The sequence below is a fragment of the Oncorhynchus keta genome, chromosome 19, assembly GCF_023373465.1.
Source record: "Oncorhynchus keta strain PuntledgeMale-10-30-2019 chromosome 19, Oket_V2, whole genome shotgun sequence".
In the NCBI taxonomy this organism is placed as follows: domain Eukaryota; kingdom Metazoa; phylum Chordata; class Actinopteri; order Salmoniformes; family Salmonidae; genus Oncorhynchus; species Oncorhynchus keta.
The window spans coordinates 73416070-73435146 of NC_068439.1; the positions used below are offsets into that span (position 1 = coordinate 73416070).

At 43.1% G+C, this 19077-nt stretch overlaps 1 protein-coding gene across 1 annotated transcript; it reads right to left on the minus strand.

The window, feature by feature from the left end:
* Positions 1-632: 632 nt before the first annotated feature.
* LOC118398839 (apolipoprotein B-100-like) lies at positions 633-16729 on the minus strand. Its single transcript, XM_035794598.2, has 26 exons — positions 16574-16729; positions 16154-16198; positions 14984-15096; positions 14732-14877; positions 14360-14507; positions 13756-13908; positions 13122-13246; positions 12904-12989; positions 12330-12780; positions 12088-12205; positions 11817-11963; positions 10963-11204; positions 10632-10854; positions 10344-10517; positions 10048-10251; positions 9682-9849; positions 9206-9411; positions 8915-9097; positions 8673-8803; positions 8370-8571; positions 8077-8249; positions 7759-7934; positions 7524-7639; positions 7014-7387; positions 2082-6763; positions 633-1952 (listed from the first exon to the last, which is right to left on the minus strand). The coding sequence occupies exons 1-26, from the start codon at positions 16626-16628 to the stop codon at positions 861-863; spliced, it is 9933 nt and encodes a 3310-aa protein (XP_035650491.1). The 5' UTR covers positions 16629-16729; the 3' UTR covers positions 633-860.
* Positions 16730-19077: the final 2348 nt, after the last annotated feature.

Genomic DNA, 19077 nt, shown 5'->3' on the forward strand with positions numbered 1-19077 from the left:
AGCTCGCATTGATGTGCCATCCTGGATGAGCTGCACTACCTGAGACACTTGTGTGGGTTGTAGACTAGGTCTCATGCTACCACTAGAGTGAAAGCACCGCCAGCATTCAAAAGTGACCAAAACATCAGCCAGGAAGCATAGGATCTGAGAAGTGGTCTGGTCACCACCCGCAGATCCACTCCTTTATGAGTGTCTTGCTAAATGCCTATAATTTCCACCTGTTGTCTATTCCATTTGCACAACAGCATGTGAAATTTATTGTCAATCAGTGTTGCTTCCTAAGTGGACAGTTTGATTTCACAGAAGTGTGATTGACTTGGAGTTACATTGTGTTGTTTAAGTGTTCCCTTTATTTTTTTGAGCAGTGTATATAGTTGTTGTATTGTAGCTAATTATGTTTATAAATAGATCAAGTACATTAAATACATAACAGTGTATTATAGTGTATTATCATAGTACATTTTATTTAATTAAACAGCTGTTTCATAAGGTATTTGACCAAAATCAGAGAGACCCACCAAGAACCCAAGACAACATAGGCTTGATCTGTTAATGTTATTGATCGTGGCCGAGCAAGATAGATGTAAGGTTATGAATGGGTGGGGAGTGATATAGAAAAATGTATCTCGTCATTTGCATCAAATGGTCTTTATTCATGTTTTTCTTTCAAGTTTTTAAAAAGAACAAGACACATAGGGAGCAAAATTAAACCAGTTAAGTTGGCTGTCTTAACTTGTGAATAATAAACTAAATTAGTAACTTACAAAAAATAAATGGAAATGCATTATAATATGAATAGACTACATGAGAATAACAGTTATGTTTGCAAGTTGAAAGCCAATGAATTGGGCATATATGTTTTACATGTTAAGCTGAGCAATGAATGGAATAGGAATTTCAATGTCCATCTGTTTGTCACTCACTGTCACAAAAGACTCAGCATTTCTGGTAATGTCCTGAAGGAACTCCGTAACCTTGATGTGGATGGCATTAATACTCTGAATCACGGAGTCAATCCAAGACTGGATGTCAGCATTGAGCTGCTCAATGGACATTTCAGCAAAGAGGTCGCGATATTCTCGGATAATTCTCTTGGCTTCCTCGATCTGCTGTGCAATATCAGACATGGCAAGGGAGTTGATGGCTTCGCTGAAGACGTCACTCATCCACACGGTGAGTTTCTCCATATCCTGAGATTTCAGGGAGACAATGAGCTCTTCGGTTTTCTGCACGGTTAAGCGCAGGAATGCAGACAGCCTGCTCACAATATCCTCCAGAGGGACATCTCCGACTCTCTTCACAATGATGATCACCTGCTTCTGAATCTTCTCAATGGCAGCCATCAGGTCATCCAGGATTTCTCTCCCGCTGACCAGGTTGCTGGAGCCAGGAAGTGTGAATTTGATGTTTCTGATCTGTTCAAGGAGAGCTGCACCATGGGAGGCAAAGAATTCTGGAACCTTCTTGATAGCTTGCTCAACCAATTCAGCAAATAATCTACTCAGTTTCTGGTAGGCCTCAAGACCGGACATCTTTCCCTCAAGTCCAGGCATCTGGAACTGGGTCTCTCTCAGGAACTTGATGGCAGCATCGAGCAAAACCTGAACATTTTTCTGGTACTGCCTGAGGACGAAAATGACACTGTTGGAGAGCTTGTCTGTGATGGCTGTAAGATCCATAGCTGCAATGTTTTCTGCAGCCCTCTTGTAGATGACCTTGCCCTGATCCGTGATCTGTTCCATACTACCCTCAAGTCTGTCGGCTATCTTCTGGGGAGCAGATAGGATATCCTCCATGCAAACTGCTGACATGATCTCAGGCACCTTCGCCTTCACTACCAGGAGAATCTCAGTGGGAACCTCCATATTCCAGGTGGTCTGAATGTTCAGCTTCTCAGAGTTGATCACAGACATTTTCAGGGCCATGATCTCCACATCAGTGGTGGGTTCAGACTGCATGAGAGAATGAAAACAGAAACAGAAATAAGTGAGTGAAACAGCATTGTAACATGCTCTACATGGCTGTCATGAACACATTGCAAACAGTACTTATCAAGTCATTGAAATGTACACAAGTCTTACCGGGTATCTGCCGTAGAGTCTTCCTTTCACTTGGGGTGGTTTCTTGGCCTGCAGCTGGAGTCCTAGGAGTCCGGCATTTGGAGAAGACACAGAGATGATGAGGCCTTCCTGGGCATTTCCAAAGACCTCCTGGTTGACTTCCAGAGTCCAGAGGGTAGCTGTATTTGTGATGGAGGCATCCATACCATCGCTATTGAGGCTGATGGTGCTGTCATGGCTGCCCTCAACATACATCGCTTCCAAATTCAGGATAGAGGCCAGTTTCAATCCATTGTTCCTGTTCAAGGTGGCGCTACCATCAATCTTGGCCTTCAGAGCATCAAATTCAGAGGTGGAGGAAGCGTCAAATCGGACAATGATGTCATCCTGATTGAGAACAGCAGCATTTGCCTTCACTGTCAGCACAGCTGTCTTCATGGAGAACTCGTAGGTCAGGTCACCGAAGATAGGGATCAGGATGTTGCTCTGCATTTTGGGCAGAGTGATTTTTGGCAGGGTCAGCTTGCTAAGAGCAGATGGAACATGCATAGTAGGCATTGTGATGAGACTGAAGTCAGGCACAGGAATGGTGAAACCAGACACTTCAATATTCAGCATTGGAACTATGTGTGCCGGAACAGTGAGAGTTTTGGGTAGCTCAATGTTGTATTTCTCGTACTCTGCCTTTGCCTGGTCAAATGAGGTAGAGAGAATGGCAACAGCCTTGTCCCTTCCAACGATCATGTTCTTGTTCAGACTCCTGGTGTGCTTGTTGATGGCATTGAAGATTGGCTCCATGTCAATGCCAATGGTGATCATCTCAGGGTTCTTCTTGTATGTGAGCTTGGTGTCCATGTCAAAGGTCTGCTGAGGTGTGGTCAAGAGCACACTCAGACCGGTGTCCTCCCACAGAGAGAACTCAGTCCTACCTATGAATTCTACAGCTCTCTTGGGAATGGAGATGGGCTCCTTCAACGCATCAAGGTTCACTTCTCCATTGATCTGGGCGAAGACGTGGATTTCCTGCTCACCGTTGTCCATTGTGAAGTAGTGTGAGTATTTGTACTGGTTGAATCGTGCCAGTCCAGTCCAGCTAGCCTGCTGCACTCCAGAGTTGAGGGTAAAGGCAAAGTCATTCTGAAGATCAATCTTTCCAGTCAACTTGAAGGGAAGCGCAATCTTGGTGTTTTCCTTGTTCTTGGTGTCAAACACAAACTCATAGGGTGTAGCGATGAAGTTGATTGAGTTGGAAATAATTCCCTCAACTTTGCCTACCAGCTCTGTGTTGCAGTAGGCAGTTACCTCAATTTTCAGATCCTGCACCTTAGCCTCTGCTTTCAGCTCAGCAACACTGCTTTTGATGAAGGGAGTTTCGGTCTCACTGTTGGCTTCAATGATGATGTGACTGAAAATGCTGGCTTCAGCATTCACATTCTGCTTCATTTTCAGGTTGTTGGTGTCGGTTACCCCAGTGAAGATCAGTTTGACAGTGTTGAGGTTCATTACAATCTGCATGTCATACTTGTGGGTTCCTTCATCGGAGTAATCCTGGATGGCAGATTTACCGTTACCCTCATTGGTAAGAGTCAGAGTGACAATGCCACCTTCCAGGAGAGCAACTGCCTTCTGGGTTATGGCAGCCTTGCTGAAGATGTTGAGAAATGGGAGGTTCACATTGTGGTTGTATGTAGTCTCCAGTGTGGTAGAGACTCCATTCTCCATGTCGAAGAAGGCATTGCTAACCAGCTCGGCGGTGTAGGGCTCAGTTGTGGCCTTGGCATTGGTCTTGGAGGAAGCCTGGACTGATGTGCTGTAGAAGGCAACTGTTCCTTGGTGGTCCACGGAGAAGTCCCTGTGCACGATCTTGATGTTCTCAGAAACAGACAGGTGGCTCATCTTGGGCACAGCAATGTCAACTTTGGCATCCAGGGTGTAGGCGAACAGATCAAAGGTAGAAGTGGCCTGAGATTTGAGGATAGCGTAGAACTCTGGTGTCACTTCGGTAGTTGTGGCATTCCGGAACTCAGCATTGGTGCTCATAATGTAGTCAGGTGAGATGACACTGAACTCTCCGTTGAGTTTTCCGAAACAGGGGACCCTGCTCAGTTCGATGACTTTCTGTTTCAGCTCCTCGGCGAATGTGTTATAATCAAAAGACCTGATCTTCTCTGTCAGTCTATCGAAATAGACACTGATGTTGTCTACCATTTGCTTGAAGTCAAAGGCATTCAGTTCATTTACAAACTCATTCACATGTGACATGATTTTGTTCAGCATGGCTTGGATATCAATAGACTTAAGAGCATTGTTTGCTGACTGAATGTGTTCTCTGAGCTGGTAGGACTTCATGATTTCCACAACCTCATCCATGATGTTCTCAACAATCTTTTCAACCTCGTAATTGGACAGGATCTCTTCAATTTTGGTGTAAACAGCATTTATCTTGCCGGTGATGTCATTTTTCTTGATCCACCTCATAATAGTGTCCCTGATTGACTTCAGGACATTCATGATTTCTTCAGTGGGAATCTTGGCTATCAGTGTAGGAATGTGGCTTTCAATGGAATTGATGAAGTTCTTCAGGTCCTGAATGAACAGGTTGATGTCGAAGCTCTCAACAACTTGTTTCAGTTCACCCACTTTCCCCTGGATCTTTGCTCTAATTTTGTATTTGGTGTCAATATCTAGCAGCAGGCCTTTGCTGTTTTCCATTGTCATCATCGTGGCAATTTTGACTTGTTCAATGACTGCAGGGAGATGCTCAACAAATGGCAGCAGAATTAAATGGCTGTCAACATTCTTCTCGTACTTCAGGGAACCAGAGATAGCGTATTCCTCGTTTTCACCGGCCTTGTTCAAGATTGTGGTGAAGACAGCTCCTGTCATCTCCATTCCCATCGTTTCAGCATTGTTCAAGGCGCTAAGCTCTTGGTTGAATTCATGGTTATTCAGTTTGGATGTCATCTTCATTGAGGCATACTGCTCCTGAGGAGTCAGACGACTGGTGATCTTGTTGTCCAGGTTGGTCTTGACAGAGTCTCCATTTTCCAGCTGGAGGCTGGTGGAGGCCTTGCATTCGTGGGAGTGGGAGAAAGCCAGGGGCTCTGCCTTCAACAGGAACTGGTTGAACAGCTCAATGTTCTGAATTCCAAACATATTCGGAGTTCCGTTGGAGTTGAATAGAGCAGAAATGTCAACCATGAATGGCTCAGCGACAACGTTGACAGTGCTGTCCAAGTTCAGTGCTTCAGAGTTGATGCTAGCCACGCTGTTGAACTTGGTGGACAGACCAGCAATCTCGAGGTCAGCAGTGTGTGTCATCTGAGAGAGTGCATATTTTCCATTGGTGTTGCACTTAGCAGTGGTGGTCATGTCAGCAAAACTGATCTCATAAGTGTGCTTGAAATTGGCCTCTTCGGAAGAGACTCCCTTCAGGCTGCCGGTCAGTTCCATCTTGTAATCCTCTACCTTGAACATAGCCTCATTGACAAAGTTAATCTCTGTGATCTTGAGGTCGTTTTTCACGTTCACAGCAACACCCAAGCGCTGAATGTCGACAGAGATGTCGTGCTTGTAGGTGTTCTCCTTGTTGAAGAAGTTCTCGGTCTTGGAGCGGAGGGCCAGAGATTTAAGAGTGAGAGTCAGGCTGTGTGTGTTCTCAGTCTCCATCTGATACAGTTCAGCGACCAGCTTGTTGGTGAGGGCCAGGCCATCTTCATTCACCTTCAGGTTCACTCTGTTCATGGTGTTGGCATTGAAGAGATTGCCCTTGAAAATGCTGTTTAGGTAGACCTCAGAGCTTGCCACTTTCCCCTCCAAGTTGAGGTTGGCGGTGGTCTCCCCAAAGGCCCCCTTGGTGTTGATGGACACATGGGCCCCGGTGATATCGACTCCACCATTGAAGACATTCTCGAAGGTTATGGGGCTGCTTTGGGCGGTGGTGGTGGCACTTGTTGCTAGACCTTCCTTGTTCAGCGTCAGAGCAGCCTTGTGGAAGGCGCGGCTGCCGAGGACGTTGACGGAAGCGTCTGCATTGATCTCTAGGCTGGCGGGGTTCAGGGCTCCGGAGAGCAGGGAGTAGGCACGATTCTCAGTATCATCAGCCTGGTTTTCTACCCTGATGATGGCTTCATCCCTGGAGGCAGTGAAGTCCACTTCGCTGCGGATCATTTTCTCTTCAGCCTTGGTCACAGAGTTGGACTGGATCGTCAGCTGGGCCTCTTTGTAGCTGATGCTGAACTTGGTGGTGTGCTTAATGGGGTCGTTGTTCAGGTTGGTATTGGACTCAATCAGAAGCTGCTCATTAGCATAGCCGGCCTTGAGCTTGTTGACAATCTCCAGGATTGGGGAGTTCACCCTCAGTGTGGACTCGGCTCTGGCTTCTTTCTTCATGTGTTCGAAAGAGAAAGACTGGGAATAGGTGGTGCTGGCGGTCACGGATCCAAGGGTTACACTACCGTCCATGTTAGCATCTCCAATGAGCATGTCAGAGGCCAAGGAGGCCTGCGAAGTGATGTCCAAGGATGTCTGCAGACCCAGAGGGCTGAAGACCTGAATCTTGTGGTTGCCTGTGGCTCTCACTTTGTCTGACACACTGACGGTTTCCATTACCTCAAAGCTGGTGTCAATGAGCTTGTGGCTCAGGGAACCATTCAAAATCACATTCAGAGAGTCTTCTGGCACGTCAGTGATGAGGGCAGTTCCTGTAATGAGACAAAACAAGGGACATGAAGTCACTATAGTACACACAAGGTAAATCAGTCAAACTGACTCAAGGTAGGTTATATTGTATAATCTAATTTGAAGTTATTATGTAACATGTTTCTTCCTTTCCAAACATGATAATATGGCAATCTGTAAAATTACTAAACATTTATGATTTGGAAGTTCAATGAACTTGTTAAGGTTATAAAAATCAAAAAGGTTAAAAAAAAGTTAAGAGAAAAGGTTTACCTTCAGATGTGAAAGCGAGGAGTTCAATGGGACTGTCAGCTACCACCTTAAACTTGGCAATGTAGCTGGGGCTCTCCACAGAGTTGTTGCCACCGGAGACCATTCCCTCCCAGTTATAGTAGTTGCTGTTCACCTTAGCAGACACTTCAACCATTCCGAAGAGTGGCACAGTGAGCTTGTAGTCATTGGGGATGGAGAAGGTGGGGACCTGGACCTTCTTGGAGGCAAGCTCCAAACCGACCTGGGGCACGGACAGATGTGGGGTGGTCAGCATGGCAGGGATCCTCAGCTCCTCAGATGACTTTCCTCCGAATGGCATGGGGATGGTGATGGTAACACGGTTCTTGTTGAACTGGTATTTGAATGTGCTCTCACTGTTGAAGAAATGAAATAATGCAAATAGTTTGTTATTATCAGACTATGATACTGGACACTGACATCACATAGAAAATTACTAGGCTCTATAAAAATAGACCCCAAAAAGAGAATACTGCTTTCAGATGTACTTACGATTTCAGGAACAGTCTTTCGGGCATTGTGGGCATCGCCAGCTCTGGCATGTTGTCCTTCAGTGTCTCAACCATGGGAACATCAAAGGTGATCTTGTCCATCCAAATGTTGATGGCCTGTTAAAAAACTATTTTGTTATGCGTTGATCTGCCACCATTGGTTTGACTTCTATGGAAGAATCAAACATGAAATGAATTGAGGAGACTGTACGAAAAGGATTTGGGTGTTGTCTTACCTCAAGAGATTTGGTGAGGATTTGACGCAGTTTCATGTCGGTCTTGACCACCTGCTGGTCCAGGATGTCCTCAGAGAGCTGCTTCAGCCATGCCTGGAGGGCTTCGGTATGAGGGATGACCTTTTGGATCTCAGAGCCCATGTCGGACACCAGCTGAACCTCAACCTTGTTCTCATCTAAAAGGAAAACATGTTGTATTATTAGTACATTCAACTTTGAACCTTATGTCTATTGCATACTAGTCAAATAAACATACCACATAAAGATAGACCTCCTCTCTACACAATGGTGTATTATGAATTTGTAGAATCAGCGTACCGTATTTGAAGATGACTCCCTGAATGGAGGTGGTCTCGGGGAGCTTGATGTCACTCCTGAGCTCCAGGGTGAGTTCCTCTGCACTCTTCATAGTGGCAGTGATAACTGCATCAGTCTTGAGGGCAGGGACAACCAGCTGGACCTGCAGCATACTGTCGCTCATGGCCTCAAGCCTGGAGGAAAGAAAACCATCAGAATCTCTTAGTGATTCAATTAATTTCCAACATGTGCTGATCTATGAAGACATGCACCAATGAATGTGGCTAAAGGGGAGGGCTTTTGCGTTTACTTACTTGGCGCGGCCAATTAGAGACAGCTGAGGGATGTTCTTGTTGGTGATGTCGATGGTGATGGACTTTCCATTGGCTCTGCTGTCGGTGAGACCAATCCTGATTCCAGCCTCCACATCATAGTCGGGGATCTGGACGTTGGCGGTCAGGATGTTCCTGTTCCTGTTGTACTTCATGGTGGCGGTGGCCTCAGTGGGTTTAGCACCTAGGGAAACAAGGAGGAAGAGAGTGAGTTGATTTTAACCACTGACTCACACCAAACAGTATGAACCATGGGAAATGTAGTGCTTGGACAGATGTTCCTACCCTCCGCTCTAAGTGTCATCCTCACGGTGTCAACCTTCTGGCGTCCCTCCTTTCCCTCGCTAAGGAGGTCATAGGCAAAGGTGGCGGTGTACTCAGAGACCTCGTCAGTGGGCTGGATATCAAGAGCAAACCTAGAACAGAGAGACTGTTGTTCAGTATGATGCTAGTTTGATCTTCATACATGGTGCATTAGCAATATCTTTCCATAAACACATCCAGACTCCCTCAAATGTTGTACTTACTTAGTCTCTCCATTGAGAGGGAAATAAGGAGCAGCAGCGTTGTCACCAGCTAAGTTGTAACGGACGGTGGTGCAGTACTTCACTCCAGAGAAGAGAGGGTTGCAGTTCACAACGTTGGTCCTGCCCTCATCCATGGGGGGGATCAGAGTAGCCTGACCAGAGGTAACTGTCAGCATTCTGTTGCTGTTGTTGAAGAAAAGCAAAAGAACAAAAATAAATAACAAATCATGTGACTTTTGATACATTTACTCAATTGAAAATTTGAATTTGTTTTGGTTGTTTTTTATGTACCTGACTCTGAAGAGCTGGGTGGAGCCCTGAGGAGCAGGGATACCCAGCTTGATCTGGTTCTGCTCCATGGTGATCTTGGCGTTGACAGCGCTTTCGTGGTACATGTTGGTGTGCATCTCCACAACGGAGCTGGTAAACTCAGGGATGTGTACTCCCATCTGGGTCACAAACTCCACTCCCACAGAGGGCATGAAGGACACTTCCTGCTGTTAAAAGATAGCAGTGAGAGGCCCATTAGAAAACTCTTATGTATAAATGCCTTCATTATTATAAATGTTTCATATATTATTATTACAAATGTTTATTACAAATACTTGAGAATTTTTCTAAATGTCTACAAACAATTCGATACAAATGTATTAATAGTATGAAAACTACTGTTACTGAAAACTCAACAAAAAATGGAATTAGAATCTTGTGAAAGAATGTTGATTGAGTGCAGGAAGATAGCAGAGAACAGTGAGTGAGATATTTACCATGTTGCGGTGAAAGCGCAGGCCACCCTTAGCTCCAGGAGCAAAGGTACCGGACAGAGAGAACTTCAGAGGGAAGCCAGAGGCAGTTGACAGGGAAAACTTGTTGTCCATGAAGATGTAATGGGCAAACACTTCATTGTCAGTGCCTGCCACCATATTCTGCATGAACTAAACCCAGGAAGAAATGTAATCAATAACAATAAATACATATAAAATATACCATTCAGCAGATGCTGTTATCCAAAGCGACTTAAAAGTCATACATTCTTGAACATTTTTATAAACATTACATTGTTCTTAGCTGGAAATAAAACAAGAGGGTTCTTCACACTTGGAGGTACACATATATGTAAACATGTGAATTACCTTTGTGGGCATGTCCTTGAGGAGGATCTCAGCGTACATGGCTGCGTATTCGGCAATGCCTTTCAGCTCGCTGCCCTTGATGTATCCAAGCTCAGTTCCCATGATCCTTAGATAGGCCATGGCTTCAGGGGACTCCTGAGCCTGCAGATCCTTCGCCAGCTTGTTGAAGTTGCGGATAATCTCCCTCATGATGTTCTCTGGGACCTGAAGAAAAGATTTGAGAAGAGTTAACAATGACAATCGTAACACAAACTGAATGCAGTGGAGTAATATTTTTTTTGATGTGTGGTAATCACCTTTGTTTTCTCATTCTTCAATGGGGCAGCGAAGTTCTTCAGAACCTCGTTCACCTGGTCTGGCATCTTGTCTCCAGCCCAGTACATAGCCTTGGATACGGTGTCAGGGAAGAACCCGCTCTTTCCGAACAGAGCCTCAATGGTTGGCTCAAAGTCTTTTCCCTCCATGCCAATCTATAGACAAAAAAAAACAGTCAATGCAATGTAGAGTGGATATAACAAAAATCACACTACAAACCTGTTATTATGAGTTACTAGACGTAAAAACATCTTTCTGTTATTACATACCTCCCACATGTCCATGTTATAGCCGAAAGCCTTTAGGGTAGTCTCAAGCATGATCTCCTTGGGCAGTTGGCTGGTGGGATCAAAGATCATGTTTCCTTGCATGCTGGTCTTCATGTTGTTCATGGCAGCATCCATCTTGTAGTTGCGAGACATAGTAGTGTAGTCACCATGAGTGGTTGCAATGGTAGGGTCAGCGAGGACATCAAGGATCTTTTCGCCCAGCCTGGGGATTAGGATCACAGAATATTAAAGATCAGTACTAACACTGGATACTTAACTTTTTTTGTATAATATTATGACAAAGTCTGTTTCAGATCAAATTTATACATACTTTATGGTCTCGGGGTCATTGGAGTGGATGATGTTGTAGATGTGAGAGGTCACGAAGGCCTTGACCTGCGCATTCTGCTCCTGGACGTCTGGTTTCTGCTCCTGCATCGACGCCTTCAGTATTTTCTTCACCAGCTCCAGGTCACTTTCCTCAGGTGTCCTCATCAGAATCAGGTAGGCTGCCAGTCTCTTCTGCACGGCACCCTTAGCGTATGAGCTCACCCTCTGGAGGTTAGAGCGCACCTGGAAAGGAAAAACAAAATGGCAGCTAATTAGTCAATGTACAGTGCCTTGCGAAAGTATTCGGCCCCCTTGAACTTTGCAACCTTTTGCCACATTTCAGGCTTCAAACATAAAGATATAAAACTGTATTTTTTTGTGAAGAATCAACATGGCCTCAAGCCTGGAGGAAAGAAAACCATCAGAATCTCTTAGTGATTCAATTAATTTCCAACATGTGCTGATCTATGAAGACATTTGTTAAAAAAGTTTGAAATATCCAATAAATGTCGTTCCACTTCATGATTGTGTCCCACTTGTTGTTGATTCTTCACAAAAAAATACAGTTTTATATCTTTATGTTTGAAGCCTGAAATGTGTCAAAAGGTCGCAAAGTTCAAGGGGGCCGAATACTTTCGCAAGGCACTGTATTTTTGAAAGGAGAATGTGTGCCACAGTATAGCAGTGCATGGCCCTTATTCACATGTCTCAGAGTAGGAGTGCTGATATAGGATCAGCTTGTCTATTTATTTAGATCATAATGAAAAACATTATATGGGGACCTGATCCTAGATCAGCACTCCTACACTCCTTTTTAGTCCTTCAAGTTCATTTTGGAGTTCGAATATAGTTTACCTCATCGGTCACAGACATGCGCCTGAAGGCCTGGATGGCAGCGAGCTGGACCTGCAGGGTTGTGGTGGGCTGTCTCATGCACTTCAGCAGGGTGGTCTTCACGGTAGCGTCGGCGGCCTCCATGGCTTCTCCTATGTTGCCAATAATCTGGAGTCCATTACAAATAAAGAGAGAGAGAGTCAGATAAGCAGTCAAAGAAGTCAAGCTTTCCATGTCATGTGATAAGGTGGGAAGAATAATCTAATTAGTTGAGCAACAGGTGACAACATACCCTCAGGGTCAGGAAGGTCAGCTCCTTTTCTCCAGCACAATCAGCACCCAAAAGGGAGACAAGGAACTCAGACACAGCAGCAATCTCGGGGGTGACTTTGCCCTCAGCCTGGTAGAGCCTAGTAACACAAAACAAGAGGGTGGCAATGAACATTTGAACCATAATGTTTAATAAACTAAATTGAAACCGTCAGTCATTGTCTATCAGTCAATAACCAAGTAGAGTATACATTTTGGACTTACTTTCTGACGACATTGCCTAAAGCAAACATGATGGGCTTGCTCTGTTTGTACTGAGCCATGCTGAGCATGTCTTTGACAAGGAGGCGGGAGGGGTTGGGCAGGAGTCCCAGGGCATAGACGGCGGCGTCGACTTCCATAGCTTCAGGCTCGAAGGTCCTGAGGTGCTGGAGCATGGCGCTGCTACACTCAGGAGTACCGCACTGGGCCAGGGCCTGCCAGGTCAGGGCGTCCGATACGAACACCATCTCAGGGACGGCAGGGCTCATAGCCTCACCCTTCAGTCCCCGAAGCTCAGACACAAGTCTCTGGAAGGTGCTGGCGCGCTGGTGGCCCTGGTTGGTCTCGGACAGGGTGCTCAGTTCCCTCAGGGTGGCAAGAGCAGCATCTGCTGTCTGGACGGCAGCTTTGTCCTCAGCAGCCTCCATGGGTAAACCCTTGAGGTTGGCCTCATCTTTAGAGAGTAAGATAGAAGACATTTAGTTTTAAAGGCCATTCTGTAAAGGCCGCCTGGTACAGTACACATTCTGTTTATCATTTGAGTAAAAGACGAATTTTGACCAGTGTCAATTCTTACTGTGGTTGAAAACTCTTTCGTTGATCTTGCTAGTCTCCAGGAGAGTCAAAGTCTGTTTGACCAGTGTTGACACTCCATACTCAGTCCTGCATTTAGGAAGAGGATTGAAGAACATGTGACGAATTCTAAACTGGCCTGGGTCAAATCTGGGCTAACATCATTGCAGACTCCGTATTCTATTCATAGGATTAAACAGATTTGAAGTTGCCTGGATTTACTGGTGGGAGAAAGGGAGGAAGATGTGCTTCTCCGTGCAGGATCCAGCAGTCATGTGCTTCTTCTGGTTGTCAAACTTGTAGTTGCAAGTCTGGGTGCTGCTGATCAGCTTGGACAGTGGGTATTGCTGTTGACAGGGAAGCACAATTAAACACTTTGTCAGGAACAATAATCATGATGGGTTTATGGTGTAAATCAAGGTTCCCAACTGACGTGATTTTATTTGTCCCCCCAAGTAAAAAAAAAAAGTTAAAAAAGTGAGTTATATATTTTTTTAAATGTTGGCCATAAAAGACTAAAAATACCAGCAAATCAGCTCCAAGTGATTTTAATTTGGGAAATCTGCTCCAAAGTATTTCCAACAATAATAGAGAGATATGTGAATGTGTACAAATGTAAGAATTGATGATGTTTTAGTCAAATATTTTAATCTGTTTGGGCATCTTGCGGTAAATTTGCAGTCTACAAATTATTTGCAATTATGTTCGGGCCCCGTGACCATCCGCTCAAGAAGAAAATTGGCCCGTGGCTGAATTTATGATATGATATTCTATTAAAATGTAATGCTTAATCGAAGAATGACCAAATGTTTTTTTTTGTAAATGATGGCCATAAAGTGATTCCCCTCCCTCTAACCATGCCAGAGAGGATAGCCAGGGGGCTGGTGTGGTCCCTCTGGGCAATGAAGCTGTCGCATTTGGACAGGTCCCTGGTGATGGTCACGTCAGTGGCGATGTCTTCTTTGGAATTGACAGCGAAGTTGGTGACACAGACTCCATGAAGGGTGGCCTGAACGTTGAGAGAGTTTTTGTTAAAGTAAATGACGAACATACATCCATTTAGATTATTAGGTTAACACAATATACTTCGGTTTCTGTGATTCCTTGTCACATGACTGGTACCAAGAAGGATATTTACAGATTATAGATCTAGAATGGTCAACTCAATAAGATGGACACACAAAGTTTTGAGATGAAGCTATGAAGGACTTTGACCTGCAGCTTTATCTATGGTGCAGTCATTCTAGGTAGTCATTGTAACAACTTGTTGTTTGGTATTTATCACCCTAGATTGCGGCATCTTATCTATTTATTATGTCATTTGTATCTTGATACATCACAAACAAAATCAAATTGCCTTGATGACCCAGACCTATATGGACCTCATGACTGTTATGTCACGTCACTGACTAATTGACTGTGAGCTGGCAGGTGAGGAAATTGCCTTGGTCAGCTCTTACCATGTCCTTGTTCTTCTCTTCCTCCAAGGCAGGCACGATAAGGGCTGAGACAATTCCCCTCTTGATGTTTAAGATGGTGGTGGTCTCATCCTCCTCAGGGAAGAGTTTCACACCTGTCTGTCCCTCAACCATGACCTTCAGGGGGTTCCTGGACAATAAAGGAGTGATCATCTTATTTCGTATACTCTTATTCTGAAATTAAAAGGAATCTCCGCACATTCAGGATCAATGCACAATTTTCTATTTATTTACGTGTGGTAGTCAAACTTTCATCAGAGCCACTAAGTATACTCTTATTATATCATCAAGGGTTATCAAGCAATAGAAAAGGTCTGTAAATCGCTGTGGGATAAGAGTGACGTGATAGCGTACTTCGCCATGGCAGCCTGGAAAGCCTCAGCACCAGCAGCGGGCGCGAACACAGCTGAACCCTCTGTGTCGATGTGGACGACCTCGCTCAGGGAGCACTCTGGGGTGCGCAGGATGAAACTGCATGTTTGGGGCACATCAATTTCGACCTGTGAGAAGGACAAAAGGAACGGTCAGAGGACTGTCCCTTTAATGTCCCCTTCTGTAAGGAAGGAATGGAAGTTGAGTGAGAGCCCGGAAGAGTCTGTCACGTACCTTGCAGGTTACTTTAGGGCCATTCTTGAGGTTGGTAGCTCCATTTACGCCATTAAGTGTCTCGGCTTCATACTGGTACAGAAATCTTCTGAAGTTCTTGAACCTCTTTGCCACTAAAAATAAGGGGGCAAAATTACTAACGTTGCAATTACAGTTATGAGAAAAAGGGAGCAATACGTAGGGACATGTTATGAAAGACATCTAATCTCTAGTGAGATAAGGAGTTCTGGACTCTACCTTTCGTATGATAAAATTGATAGTGTTGACATTTGGCAAGTCAACATGACACTGATCGATGATCTCATCATTGAGTTCAAAGTCACACATTTCAGCTGAGACCAGTGCAAATTGAGTAGACCTAGGTGAAGTAACGTTCCCTAGAACCGTTGTGAGTACTAGACTACAAGGAGTTGAAACAAAGATTTGCCTATTCCTCTATGGTTTTAACAAGCCGTGATAACTTCTCACAAAATCACTCTCCTTTTTTGTTTGATATCCTGTTTTGGGTTCTGATGACGTCAGAATTAGTGTATGAAAATTATCAGAATTTTACCAGAGAAAAAGCTAAGCATAAGTTTTGTCCCATCCTGTTTATTCACTCTTTTTAAATGTTTGCAAATTAAGTATAGTCTATAGGCGAATTCACAAAAATTCCATATCAGAGTTGTATTGACAACTTGCTTAGTATCTTAGTCTGGAACACCATGTAGCTATTTTAATTTTAATCCTGGGGTGAAACTAAATAGCTACAGACAGTAGCTAGCTAGCAAAGTCAACCTGATAGTGAATGGCGATATCATCAAAAGTGTCCAAAGTCACACATTTCAGCTGACCAGTGCAAGTTCAGTAGGCCTAGGTGAATTTTAGCAATGATCCCTAGAGTTGTTGTGATTAGGCTACAAGGAGTAAACGTTATAATAAAGATGTGCTTATTCCACTATGGTTTTTAGTGGAGTCTGGAAGAAAACATATTTTTATTGTAATCCTGAGGTAAAACAAAATCCCCTGAAGCTTGATTCCTAGCTAGCAAGCAATATGGTTGTTTCTCCTCTCTTCTCTGTGACATTTTGCAACTTGTTGAAAGTTGAAAACCCATTTTCCCCTAGAGACCATTGTCTACTGGAAGATTACCTTCATCTAACATTTAAATAAATAAAAATAAAAACTTACAGAGACAAGTTGGAGATTGTCCCTCAGAATTCCCAATATCTTGCTCTGTGAATAATGAAAATAAAAAAGGATTGGGAAAAAAGTTGAAATACCAGTGCACAGAACATCATCCATTGCAGCAATTGTCTGTCTGTAAATTGTATTCAGGGTATCTGCATATTTTCATTATATATATATATATATATATATATATATATATATATATATAGGCTTATATATATAGGCTTATATGTCAATGACAATTTTAAAAAGTGTATGTAAGCTACTCAGAATTATTTATATCGTCTCTTGTTAAATGTAGACCTATTTCAACACAACTGGATGCTTGTAGCACAAAACTACCAAAAAGTTGTGTAGAGAATGAAAAGCATGTATTAAAAATGGACCTCAAAAACAATGTGTAAATTGCGCTGTACTTACGGGCCAAGGCATAGGTGCCTAGCAGTAGCAGAAGGCAGAGCTTAGTATCCCCCATGATGGGTTGGAAGAAGCTCTGTAAGCCTTCGGGAGAGAAGAAGAGGTCTCTTCACTCTTTCAGTAGACTGATTCCTCTGCTTTGGCTCTCTGCTTTTATAGTTCTCACAACCCTCTTTCAGAGATCCAGAACTGCCAGAGTGCCGCCCTGGTTCCAGAGTTCAGGCAGTCCTTGTGGCAGGGCAAAGGTAGGCCTAACTCATTTCACAAACACTCCCAAGACTTGTCAGTCAGCACTGGACTTGATTGGACTCTCTGATTGTATTAGATTAGCTTTTTATTATTATCATTTTTATTTTATTTACAAACTAAGGTTTTTCATGCTTTAGAAACAAGTGATTGAAGTAAGGGGTTGTAAAATAAACTTGTGTATTTAAAAAAAAAAACATTGTCACTGATGCTCAAGCACTGTAGCAAATTATTTATCATTGTTACATGGGATTTACTGTACACCTGTTCTGATATTTGTGTTGTATAGATTAATGTGGTCAGATGAGATTGGTGGCCTGCAAGTCACTCAGAACATGCCTACTAACATGAATGATCTACTCTACCAACCCAAATAGGTTAGTTGAATGGATAAATGTGTATTTTAGTCATTTGTTTTCTGTATGCTTAATTATACTTCCCTGAAATTCTATCTACAAGACCATGAATGCTATTTTTCCAACTGAATATCATATGTACACGTTTATAATGGACAGAAGTGTAAACGGAGGCCACATTTCAGTTGATTAATATAGCGCCCCCCTTGGGCTTATCAAATGTATTTTGTAAATGCCAGATCTCTATGGCAAGATGCATCATTTACCCAAGTTTAGTTCAAATCAGGCCAGTGGTGTCTGACATATCGTGTGTGACTAAAGTATGAATGGACAGAGACGGATGCATAGTTCCCCCTTTCACCTCCATAAAGAAATCTATGAACCTCTTTGATCAGGATTCCCACAGAAGTGCACTCAGTCAGCGTGATGATATTTGCTAGAGTGAGAAGATAACATAATCAGGCAGACGAACATAATGTGAAGTTGCATAAGTCCTTAAAAGAGTAACCTCAGGACTGCAGAACACTATTATGTACAGAAAATGTTTTGAGTGAACATTTAAGGCTTCATAGATAGCAGAAGTGGTCCTTCTGTAGCTCAGTTGGTAGAGCATGGCGCTTGTAACGCCAGGGTAGTGGGTTCGATTCCCGGGACCACCCATACGTAGAATGTATGCACACATGACTGACTGTAAGTCGCTTTGGATAAAAGCGTCTGCTAAATGGCATATTATTTTATTATTATTATTAAAAAGCAGGATAAGAGAAAAAGTAGTCATTGAAAACTTTGACTCTCATAGTGGTTCAGTGTGCACACTTATATACACTTCAATGACTAAATCAACTGGGATAGAAATTATTTAAATTACATCTGAAAATTTAAAGAAATACACATTAAGTCAATGTTTATTAGCTTACTTCACAGTTGATTTTATGGCAAATTGAAAACTGGAGGCGATGAAGTTTGTGCTGATACAAAGCCTTTTTATTTACTGGTTCTCCTTTAGGCATGAACAACGACTACATCAGTGATTAGGCAACATTAACAATAGGTTTATGCCTACCTTAAGCGTTTAAAATAGACCAAGGAGCTCAGAAAGGGGGACACAGAAGGGACATACTGTTGGTCCCATACAGACTAGGGTTGAACATGGGTTGTAAGGCCTCATTTTGAATTAAAATGTCTTATGCCGTTCATTTGTGTTGGCATGAACACTTTGCACAACTGCTGTTGTGGCAACACTTTAAAAATGTCCCTCCCCCCTCCTAGCACCCCTCCTCCCAAAAACCCCCACCAACAACAAATAAACAAACAAACAAAACAACATCAGAACAAACACACAACAACACAACTACCAACACAGTGGTGTAAAGTACTTAAGTAAAAATACTTTAAAGTATTACTTAAGTCGTTTTTTGGGGTGTCTGTACTTTACTATTTATATTTTTGACAACTTTTACTTCACTACATTTATTTTCTTTAGCAATGTCCTTTTTTCTTCATACATTTTCCCTGACACCCAAAAGTAATCGTTTCCATTTTGAAAGCATTGCAGGACTGGAAAATGGTCCATTCACACAATTATCAAGAGAACATCCCTGGACATCCCTACTGCCTCTGATCTGATGGACTCACTAAACATACATGTTTCGTTTGTAAATTATGAGTGTTGGAGTGTGCCCCTGGCTATACATACATTTAAAAACAAGAAAATATTGCTGTCCAGTTTGCTTAATATAAGGAATTGGAAATATTTTATATTTTCACTTTTGATACTTAAGTATATTTAAAAACAAATACTTTTAGACATTTACCCAAGTAGTATTTTTCTGGGTGACTTTACTTTTACTCAAGTATGACTTTTGGGTACTTTTTTTCACACTGTACCTACATGCATTTTTACAA

What these genes read in the sequence shown, in the direction of transcription:
- LOC118398839 (XM_035794598.2), bottom strand. Translation starts at nt 16,628, where the DNA reads ATGGGGGATACTAAGCTCTGCCTTCTGCTACTGCTAGGCACCTATGCC. An exon ending in CGAAAGAGTTTTCAACCACA is followed by an intron (nt 12,781 to 12,903) that starts GTAAGAATTGAC and finishes TACTCTCTAAAG; the next exon opens with ATGAGGCCAACCTCAAGGGT. An exon ending in CCTCTCAATGGAGAGACTAA is followed by an intron (nt 8,804 to 8,914) that starts GTAAGTACAACA and finishes TCTCTGTTCTAG; the next exon opens with GTTTGCTCTTGATATCCAGC.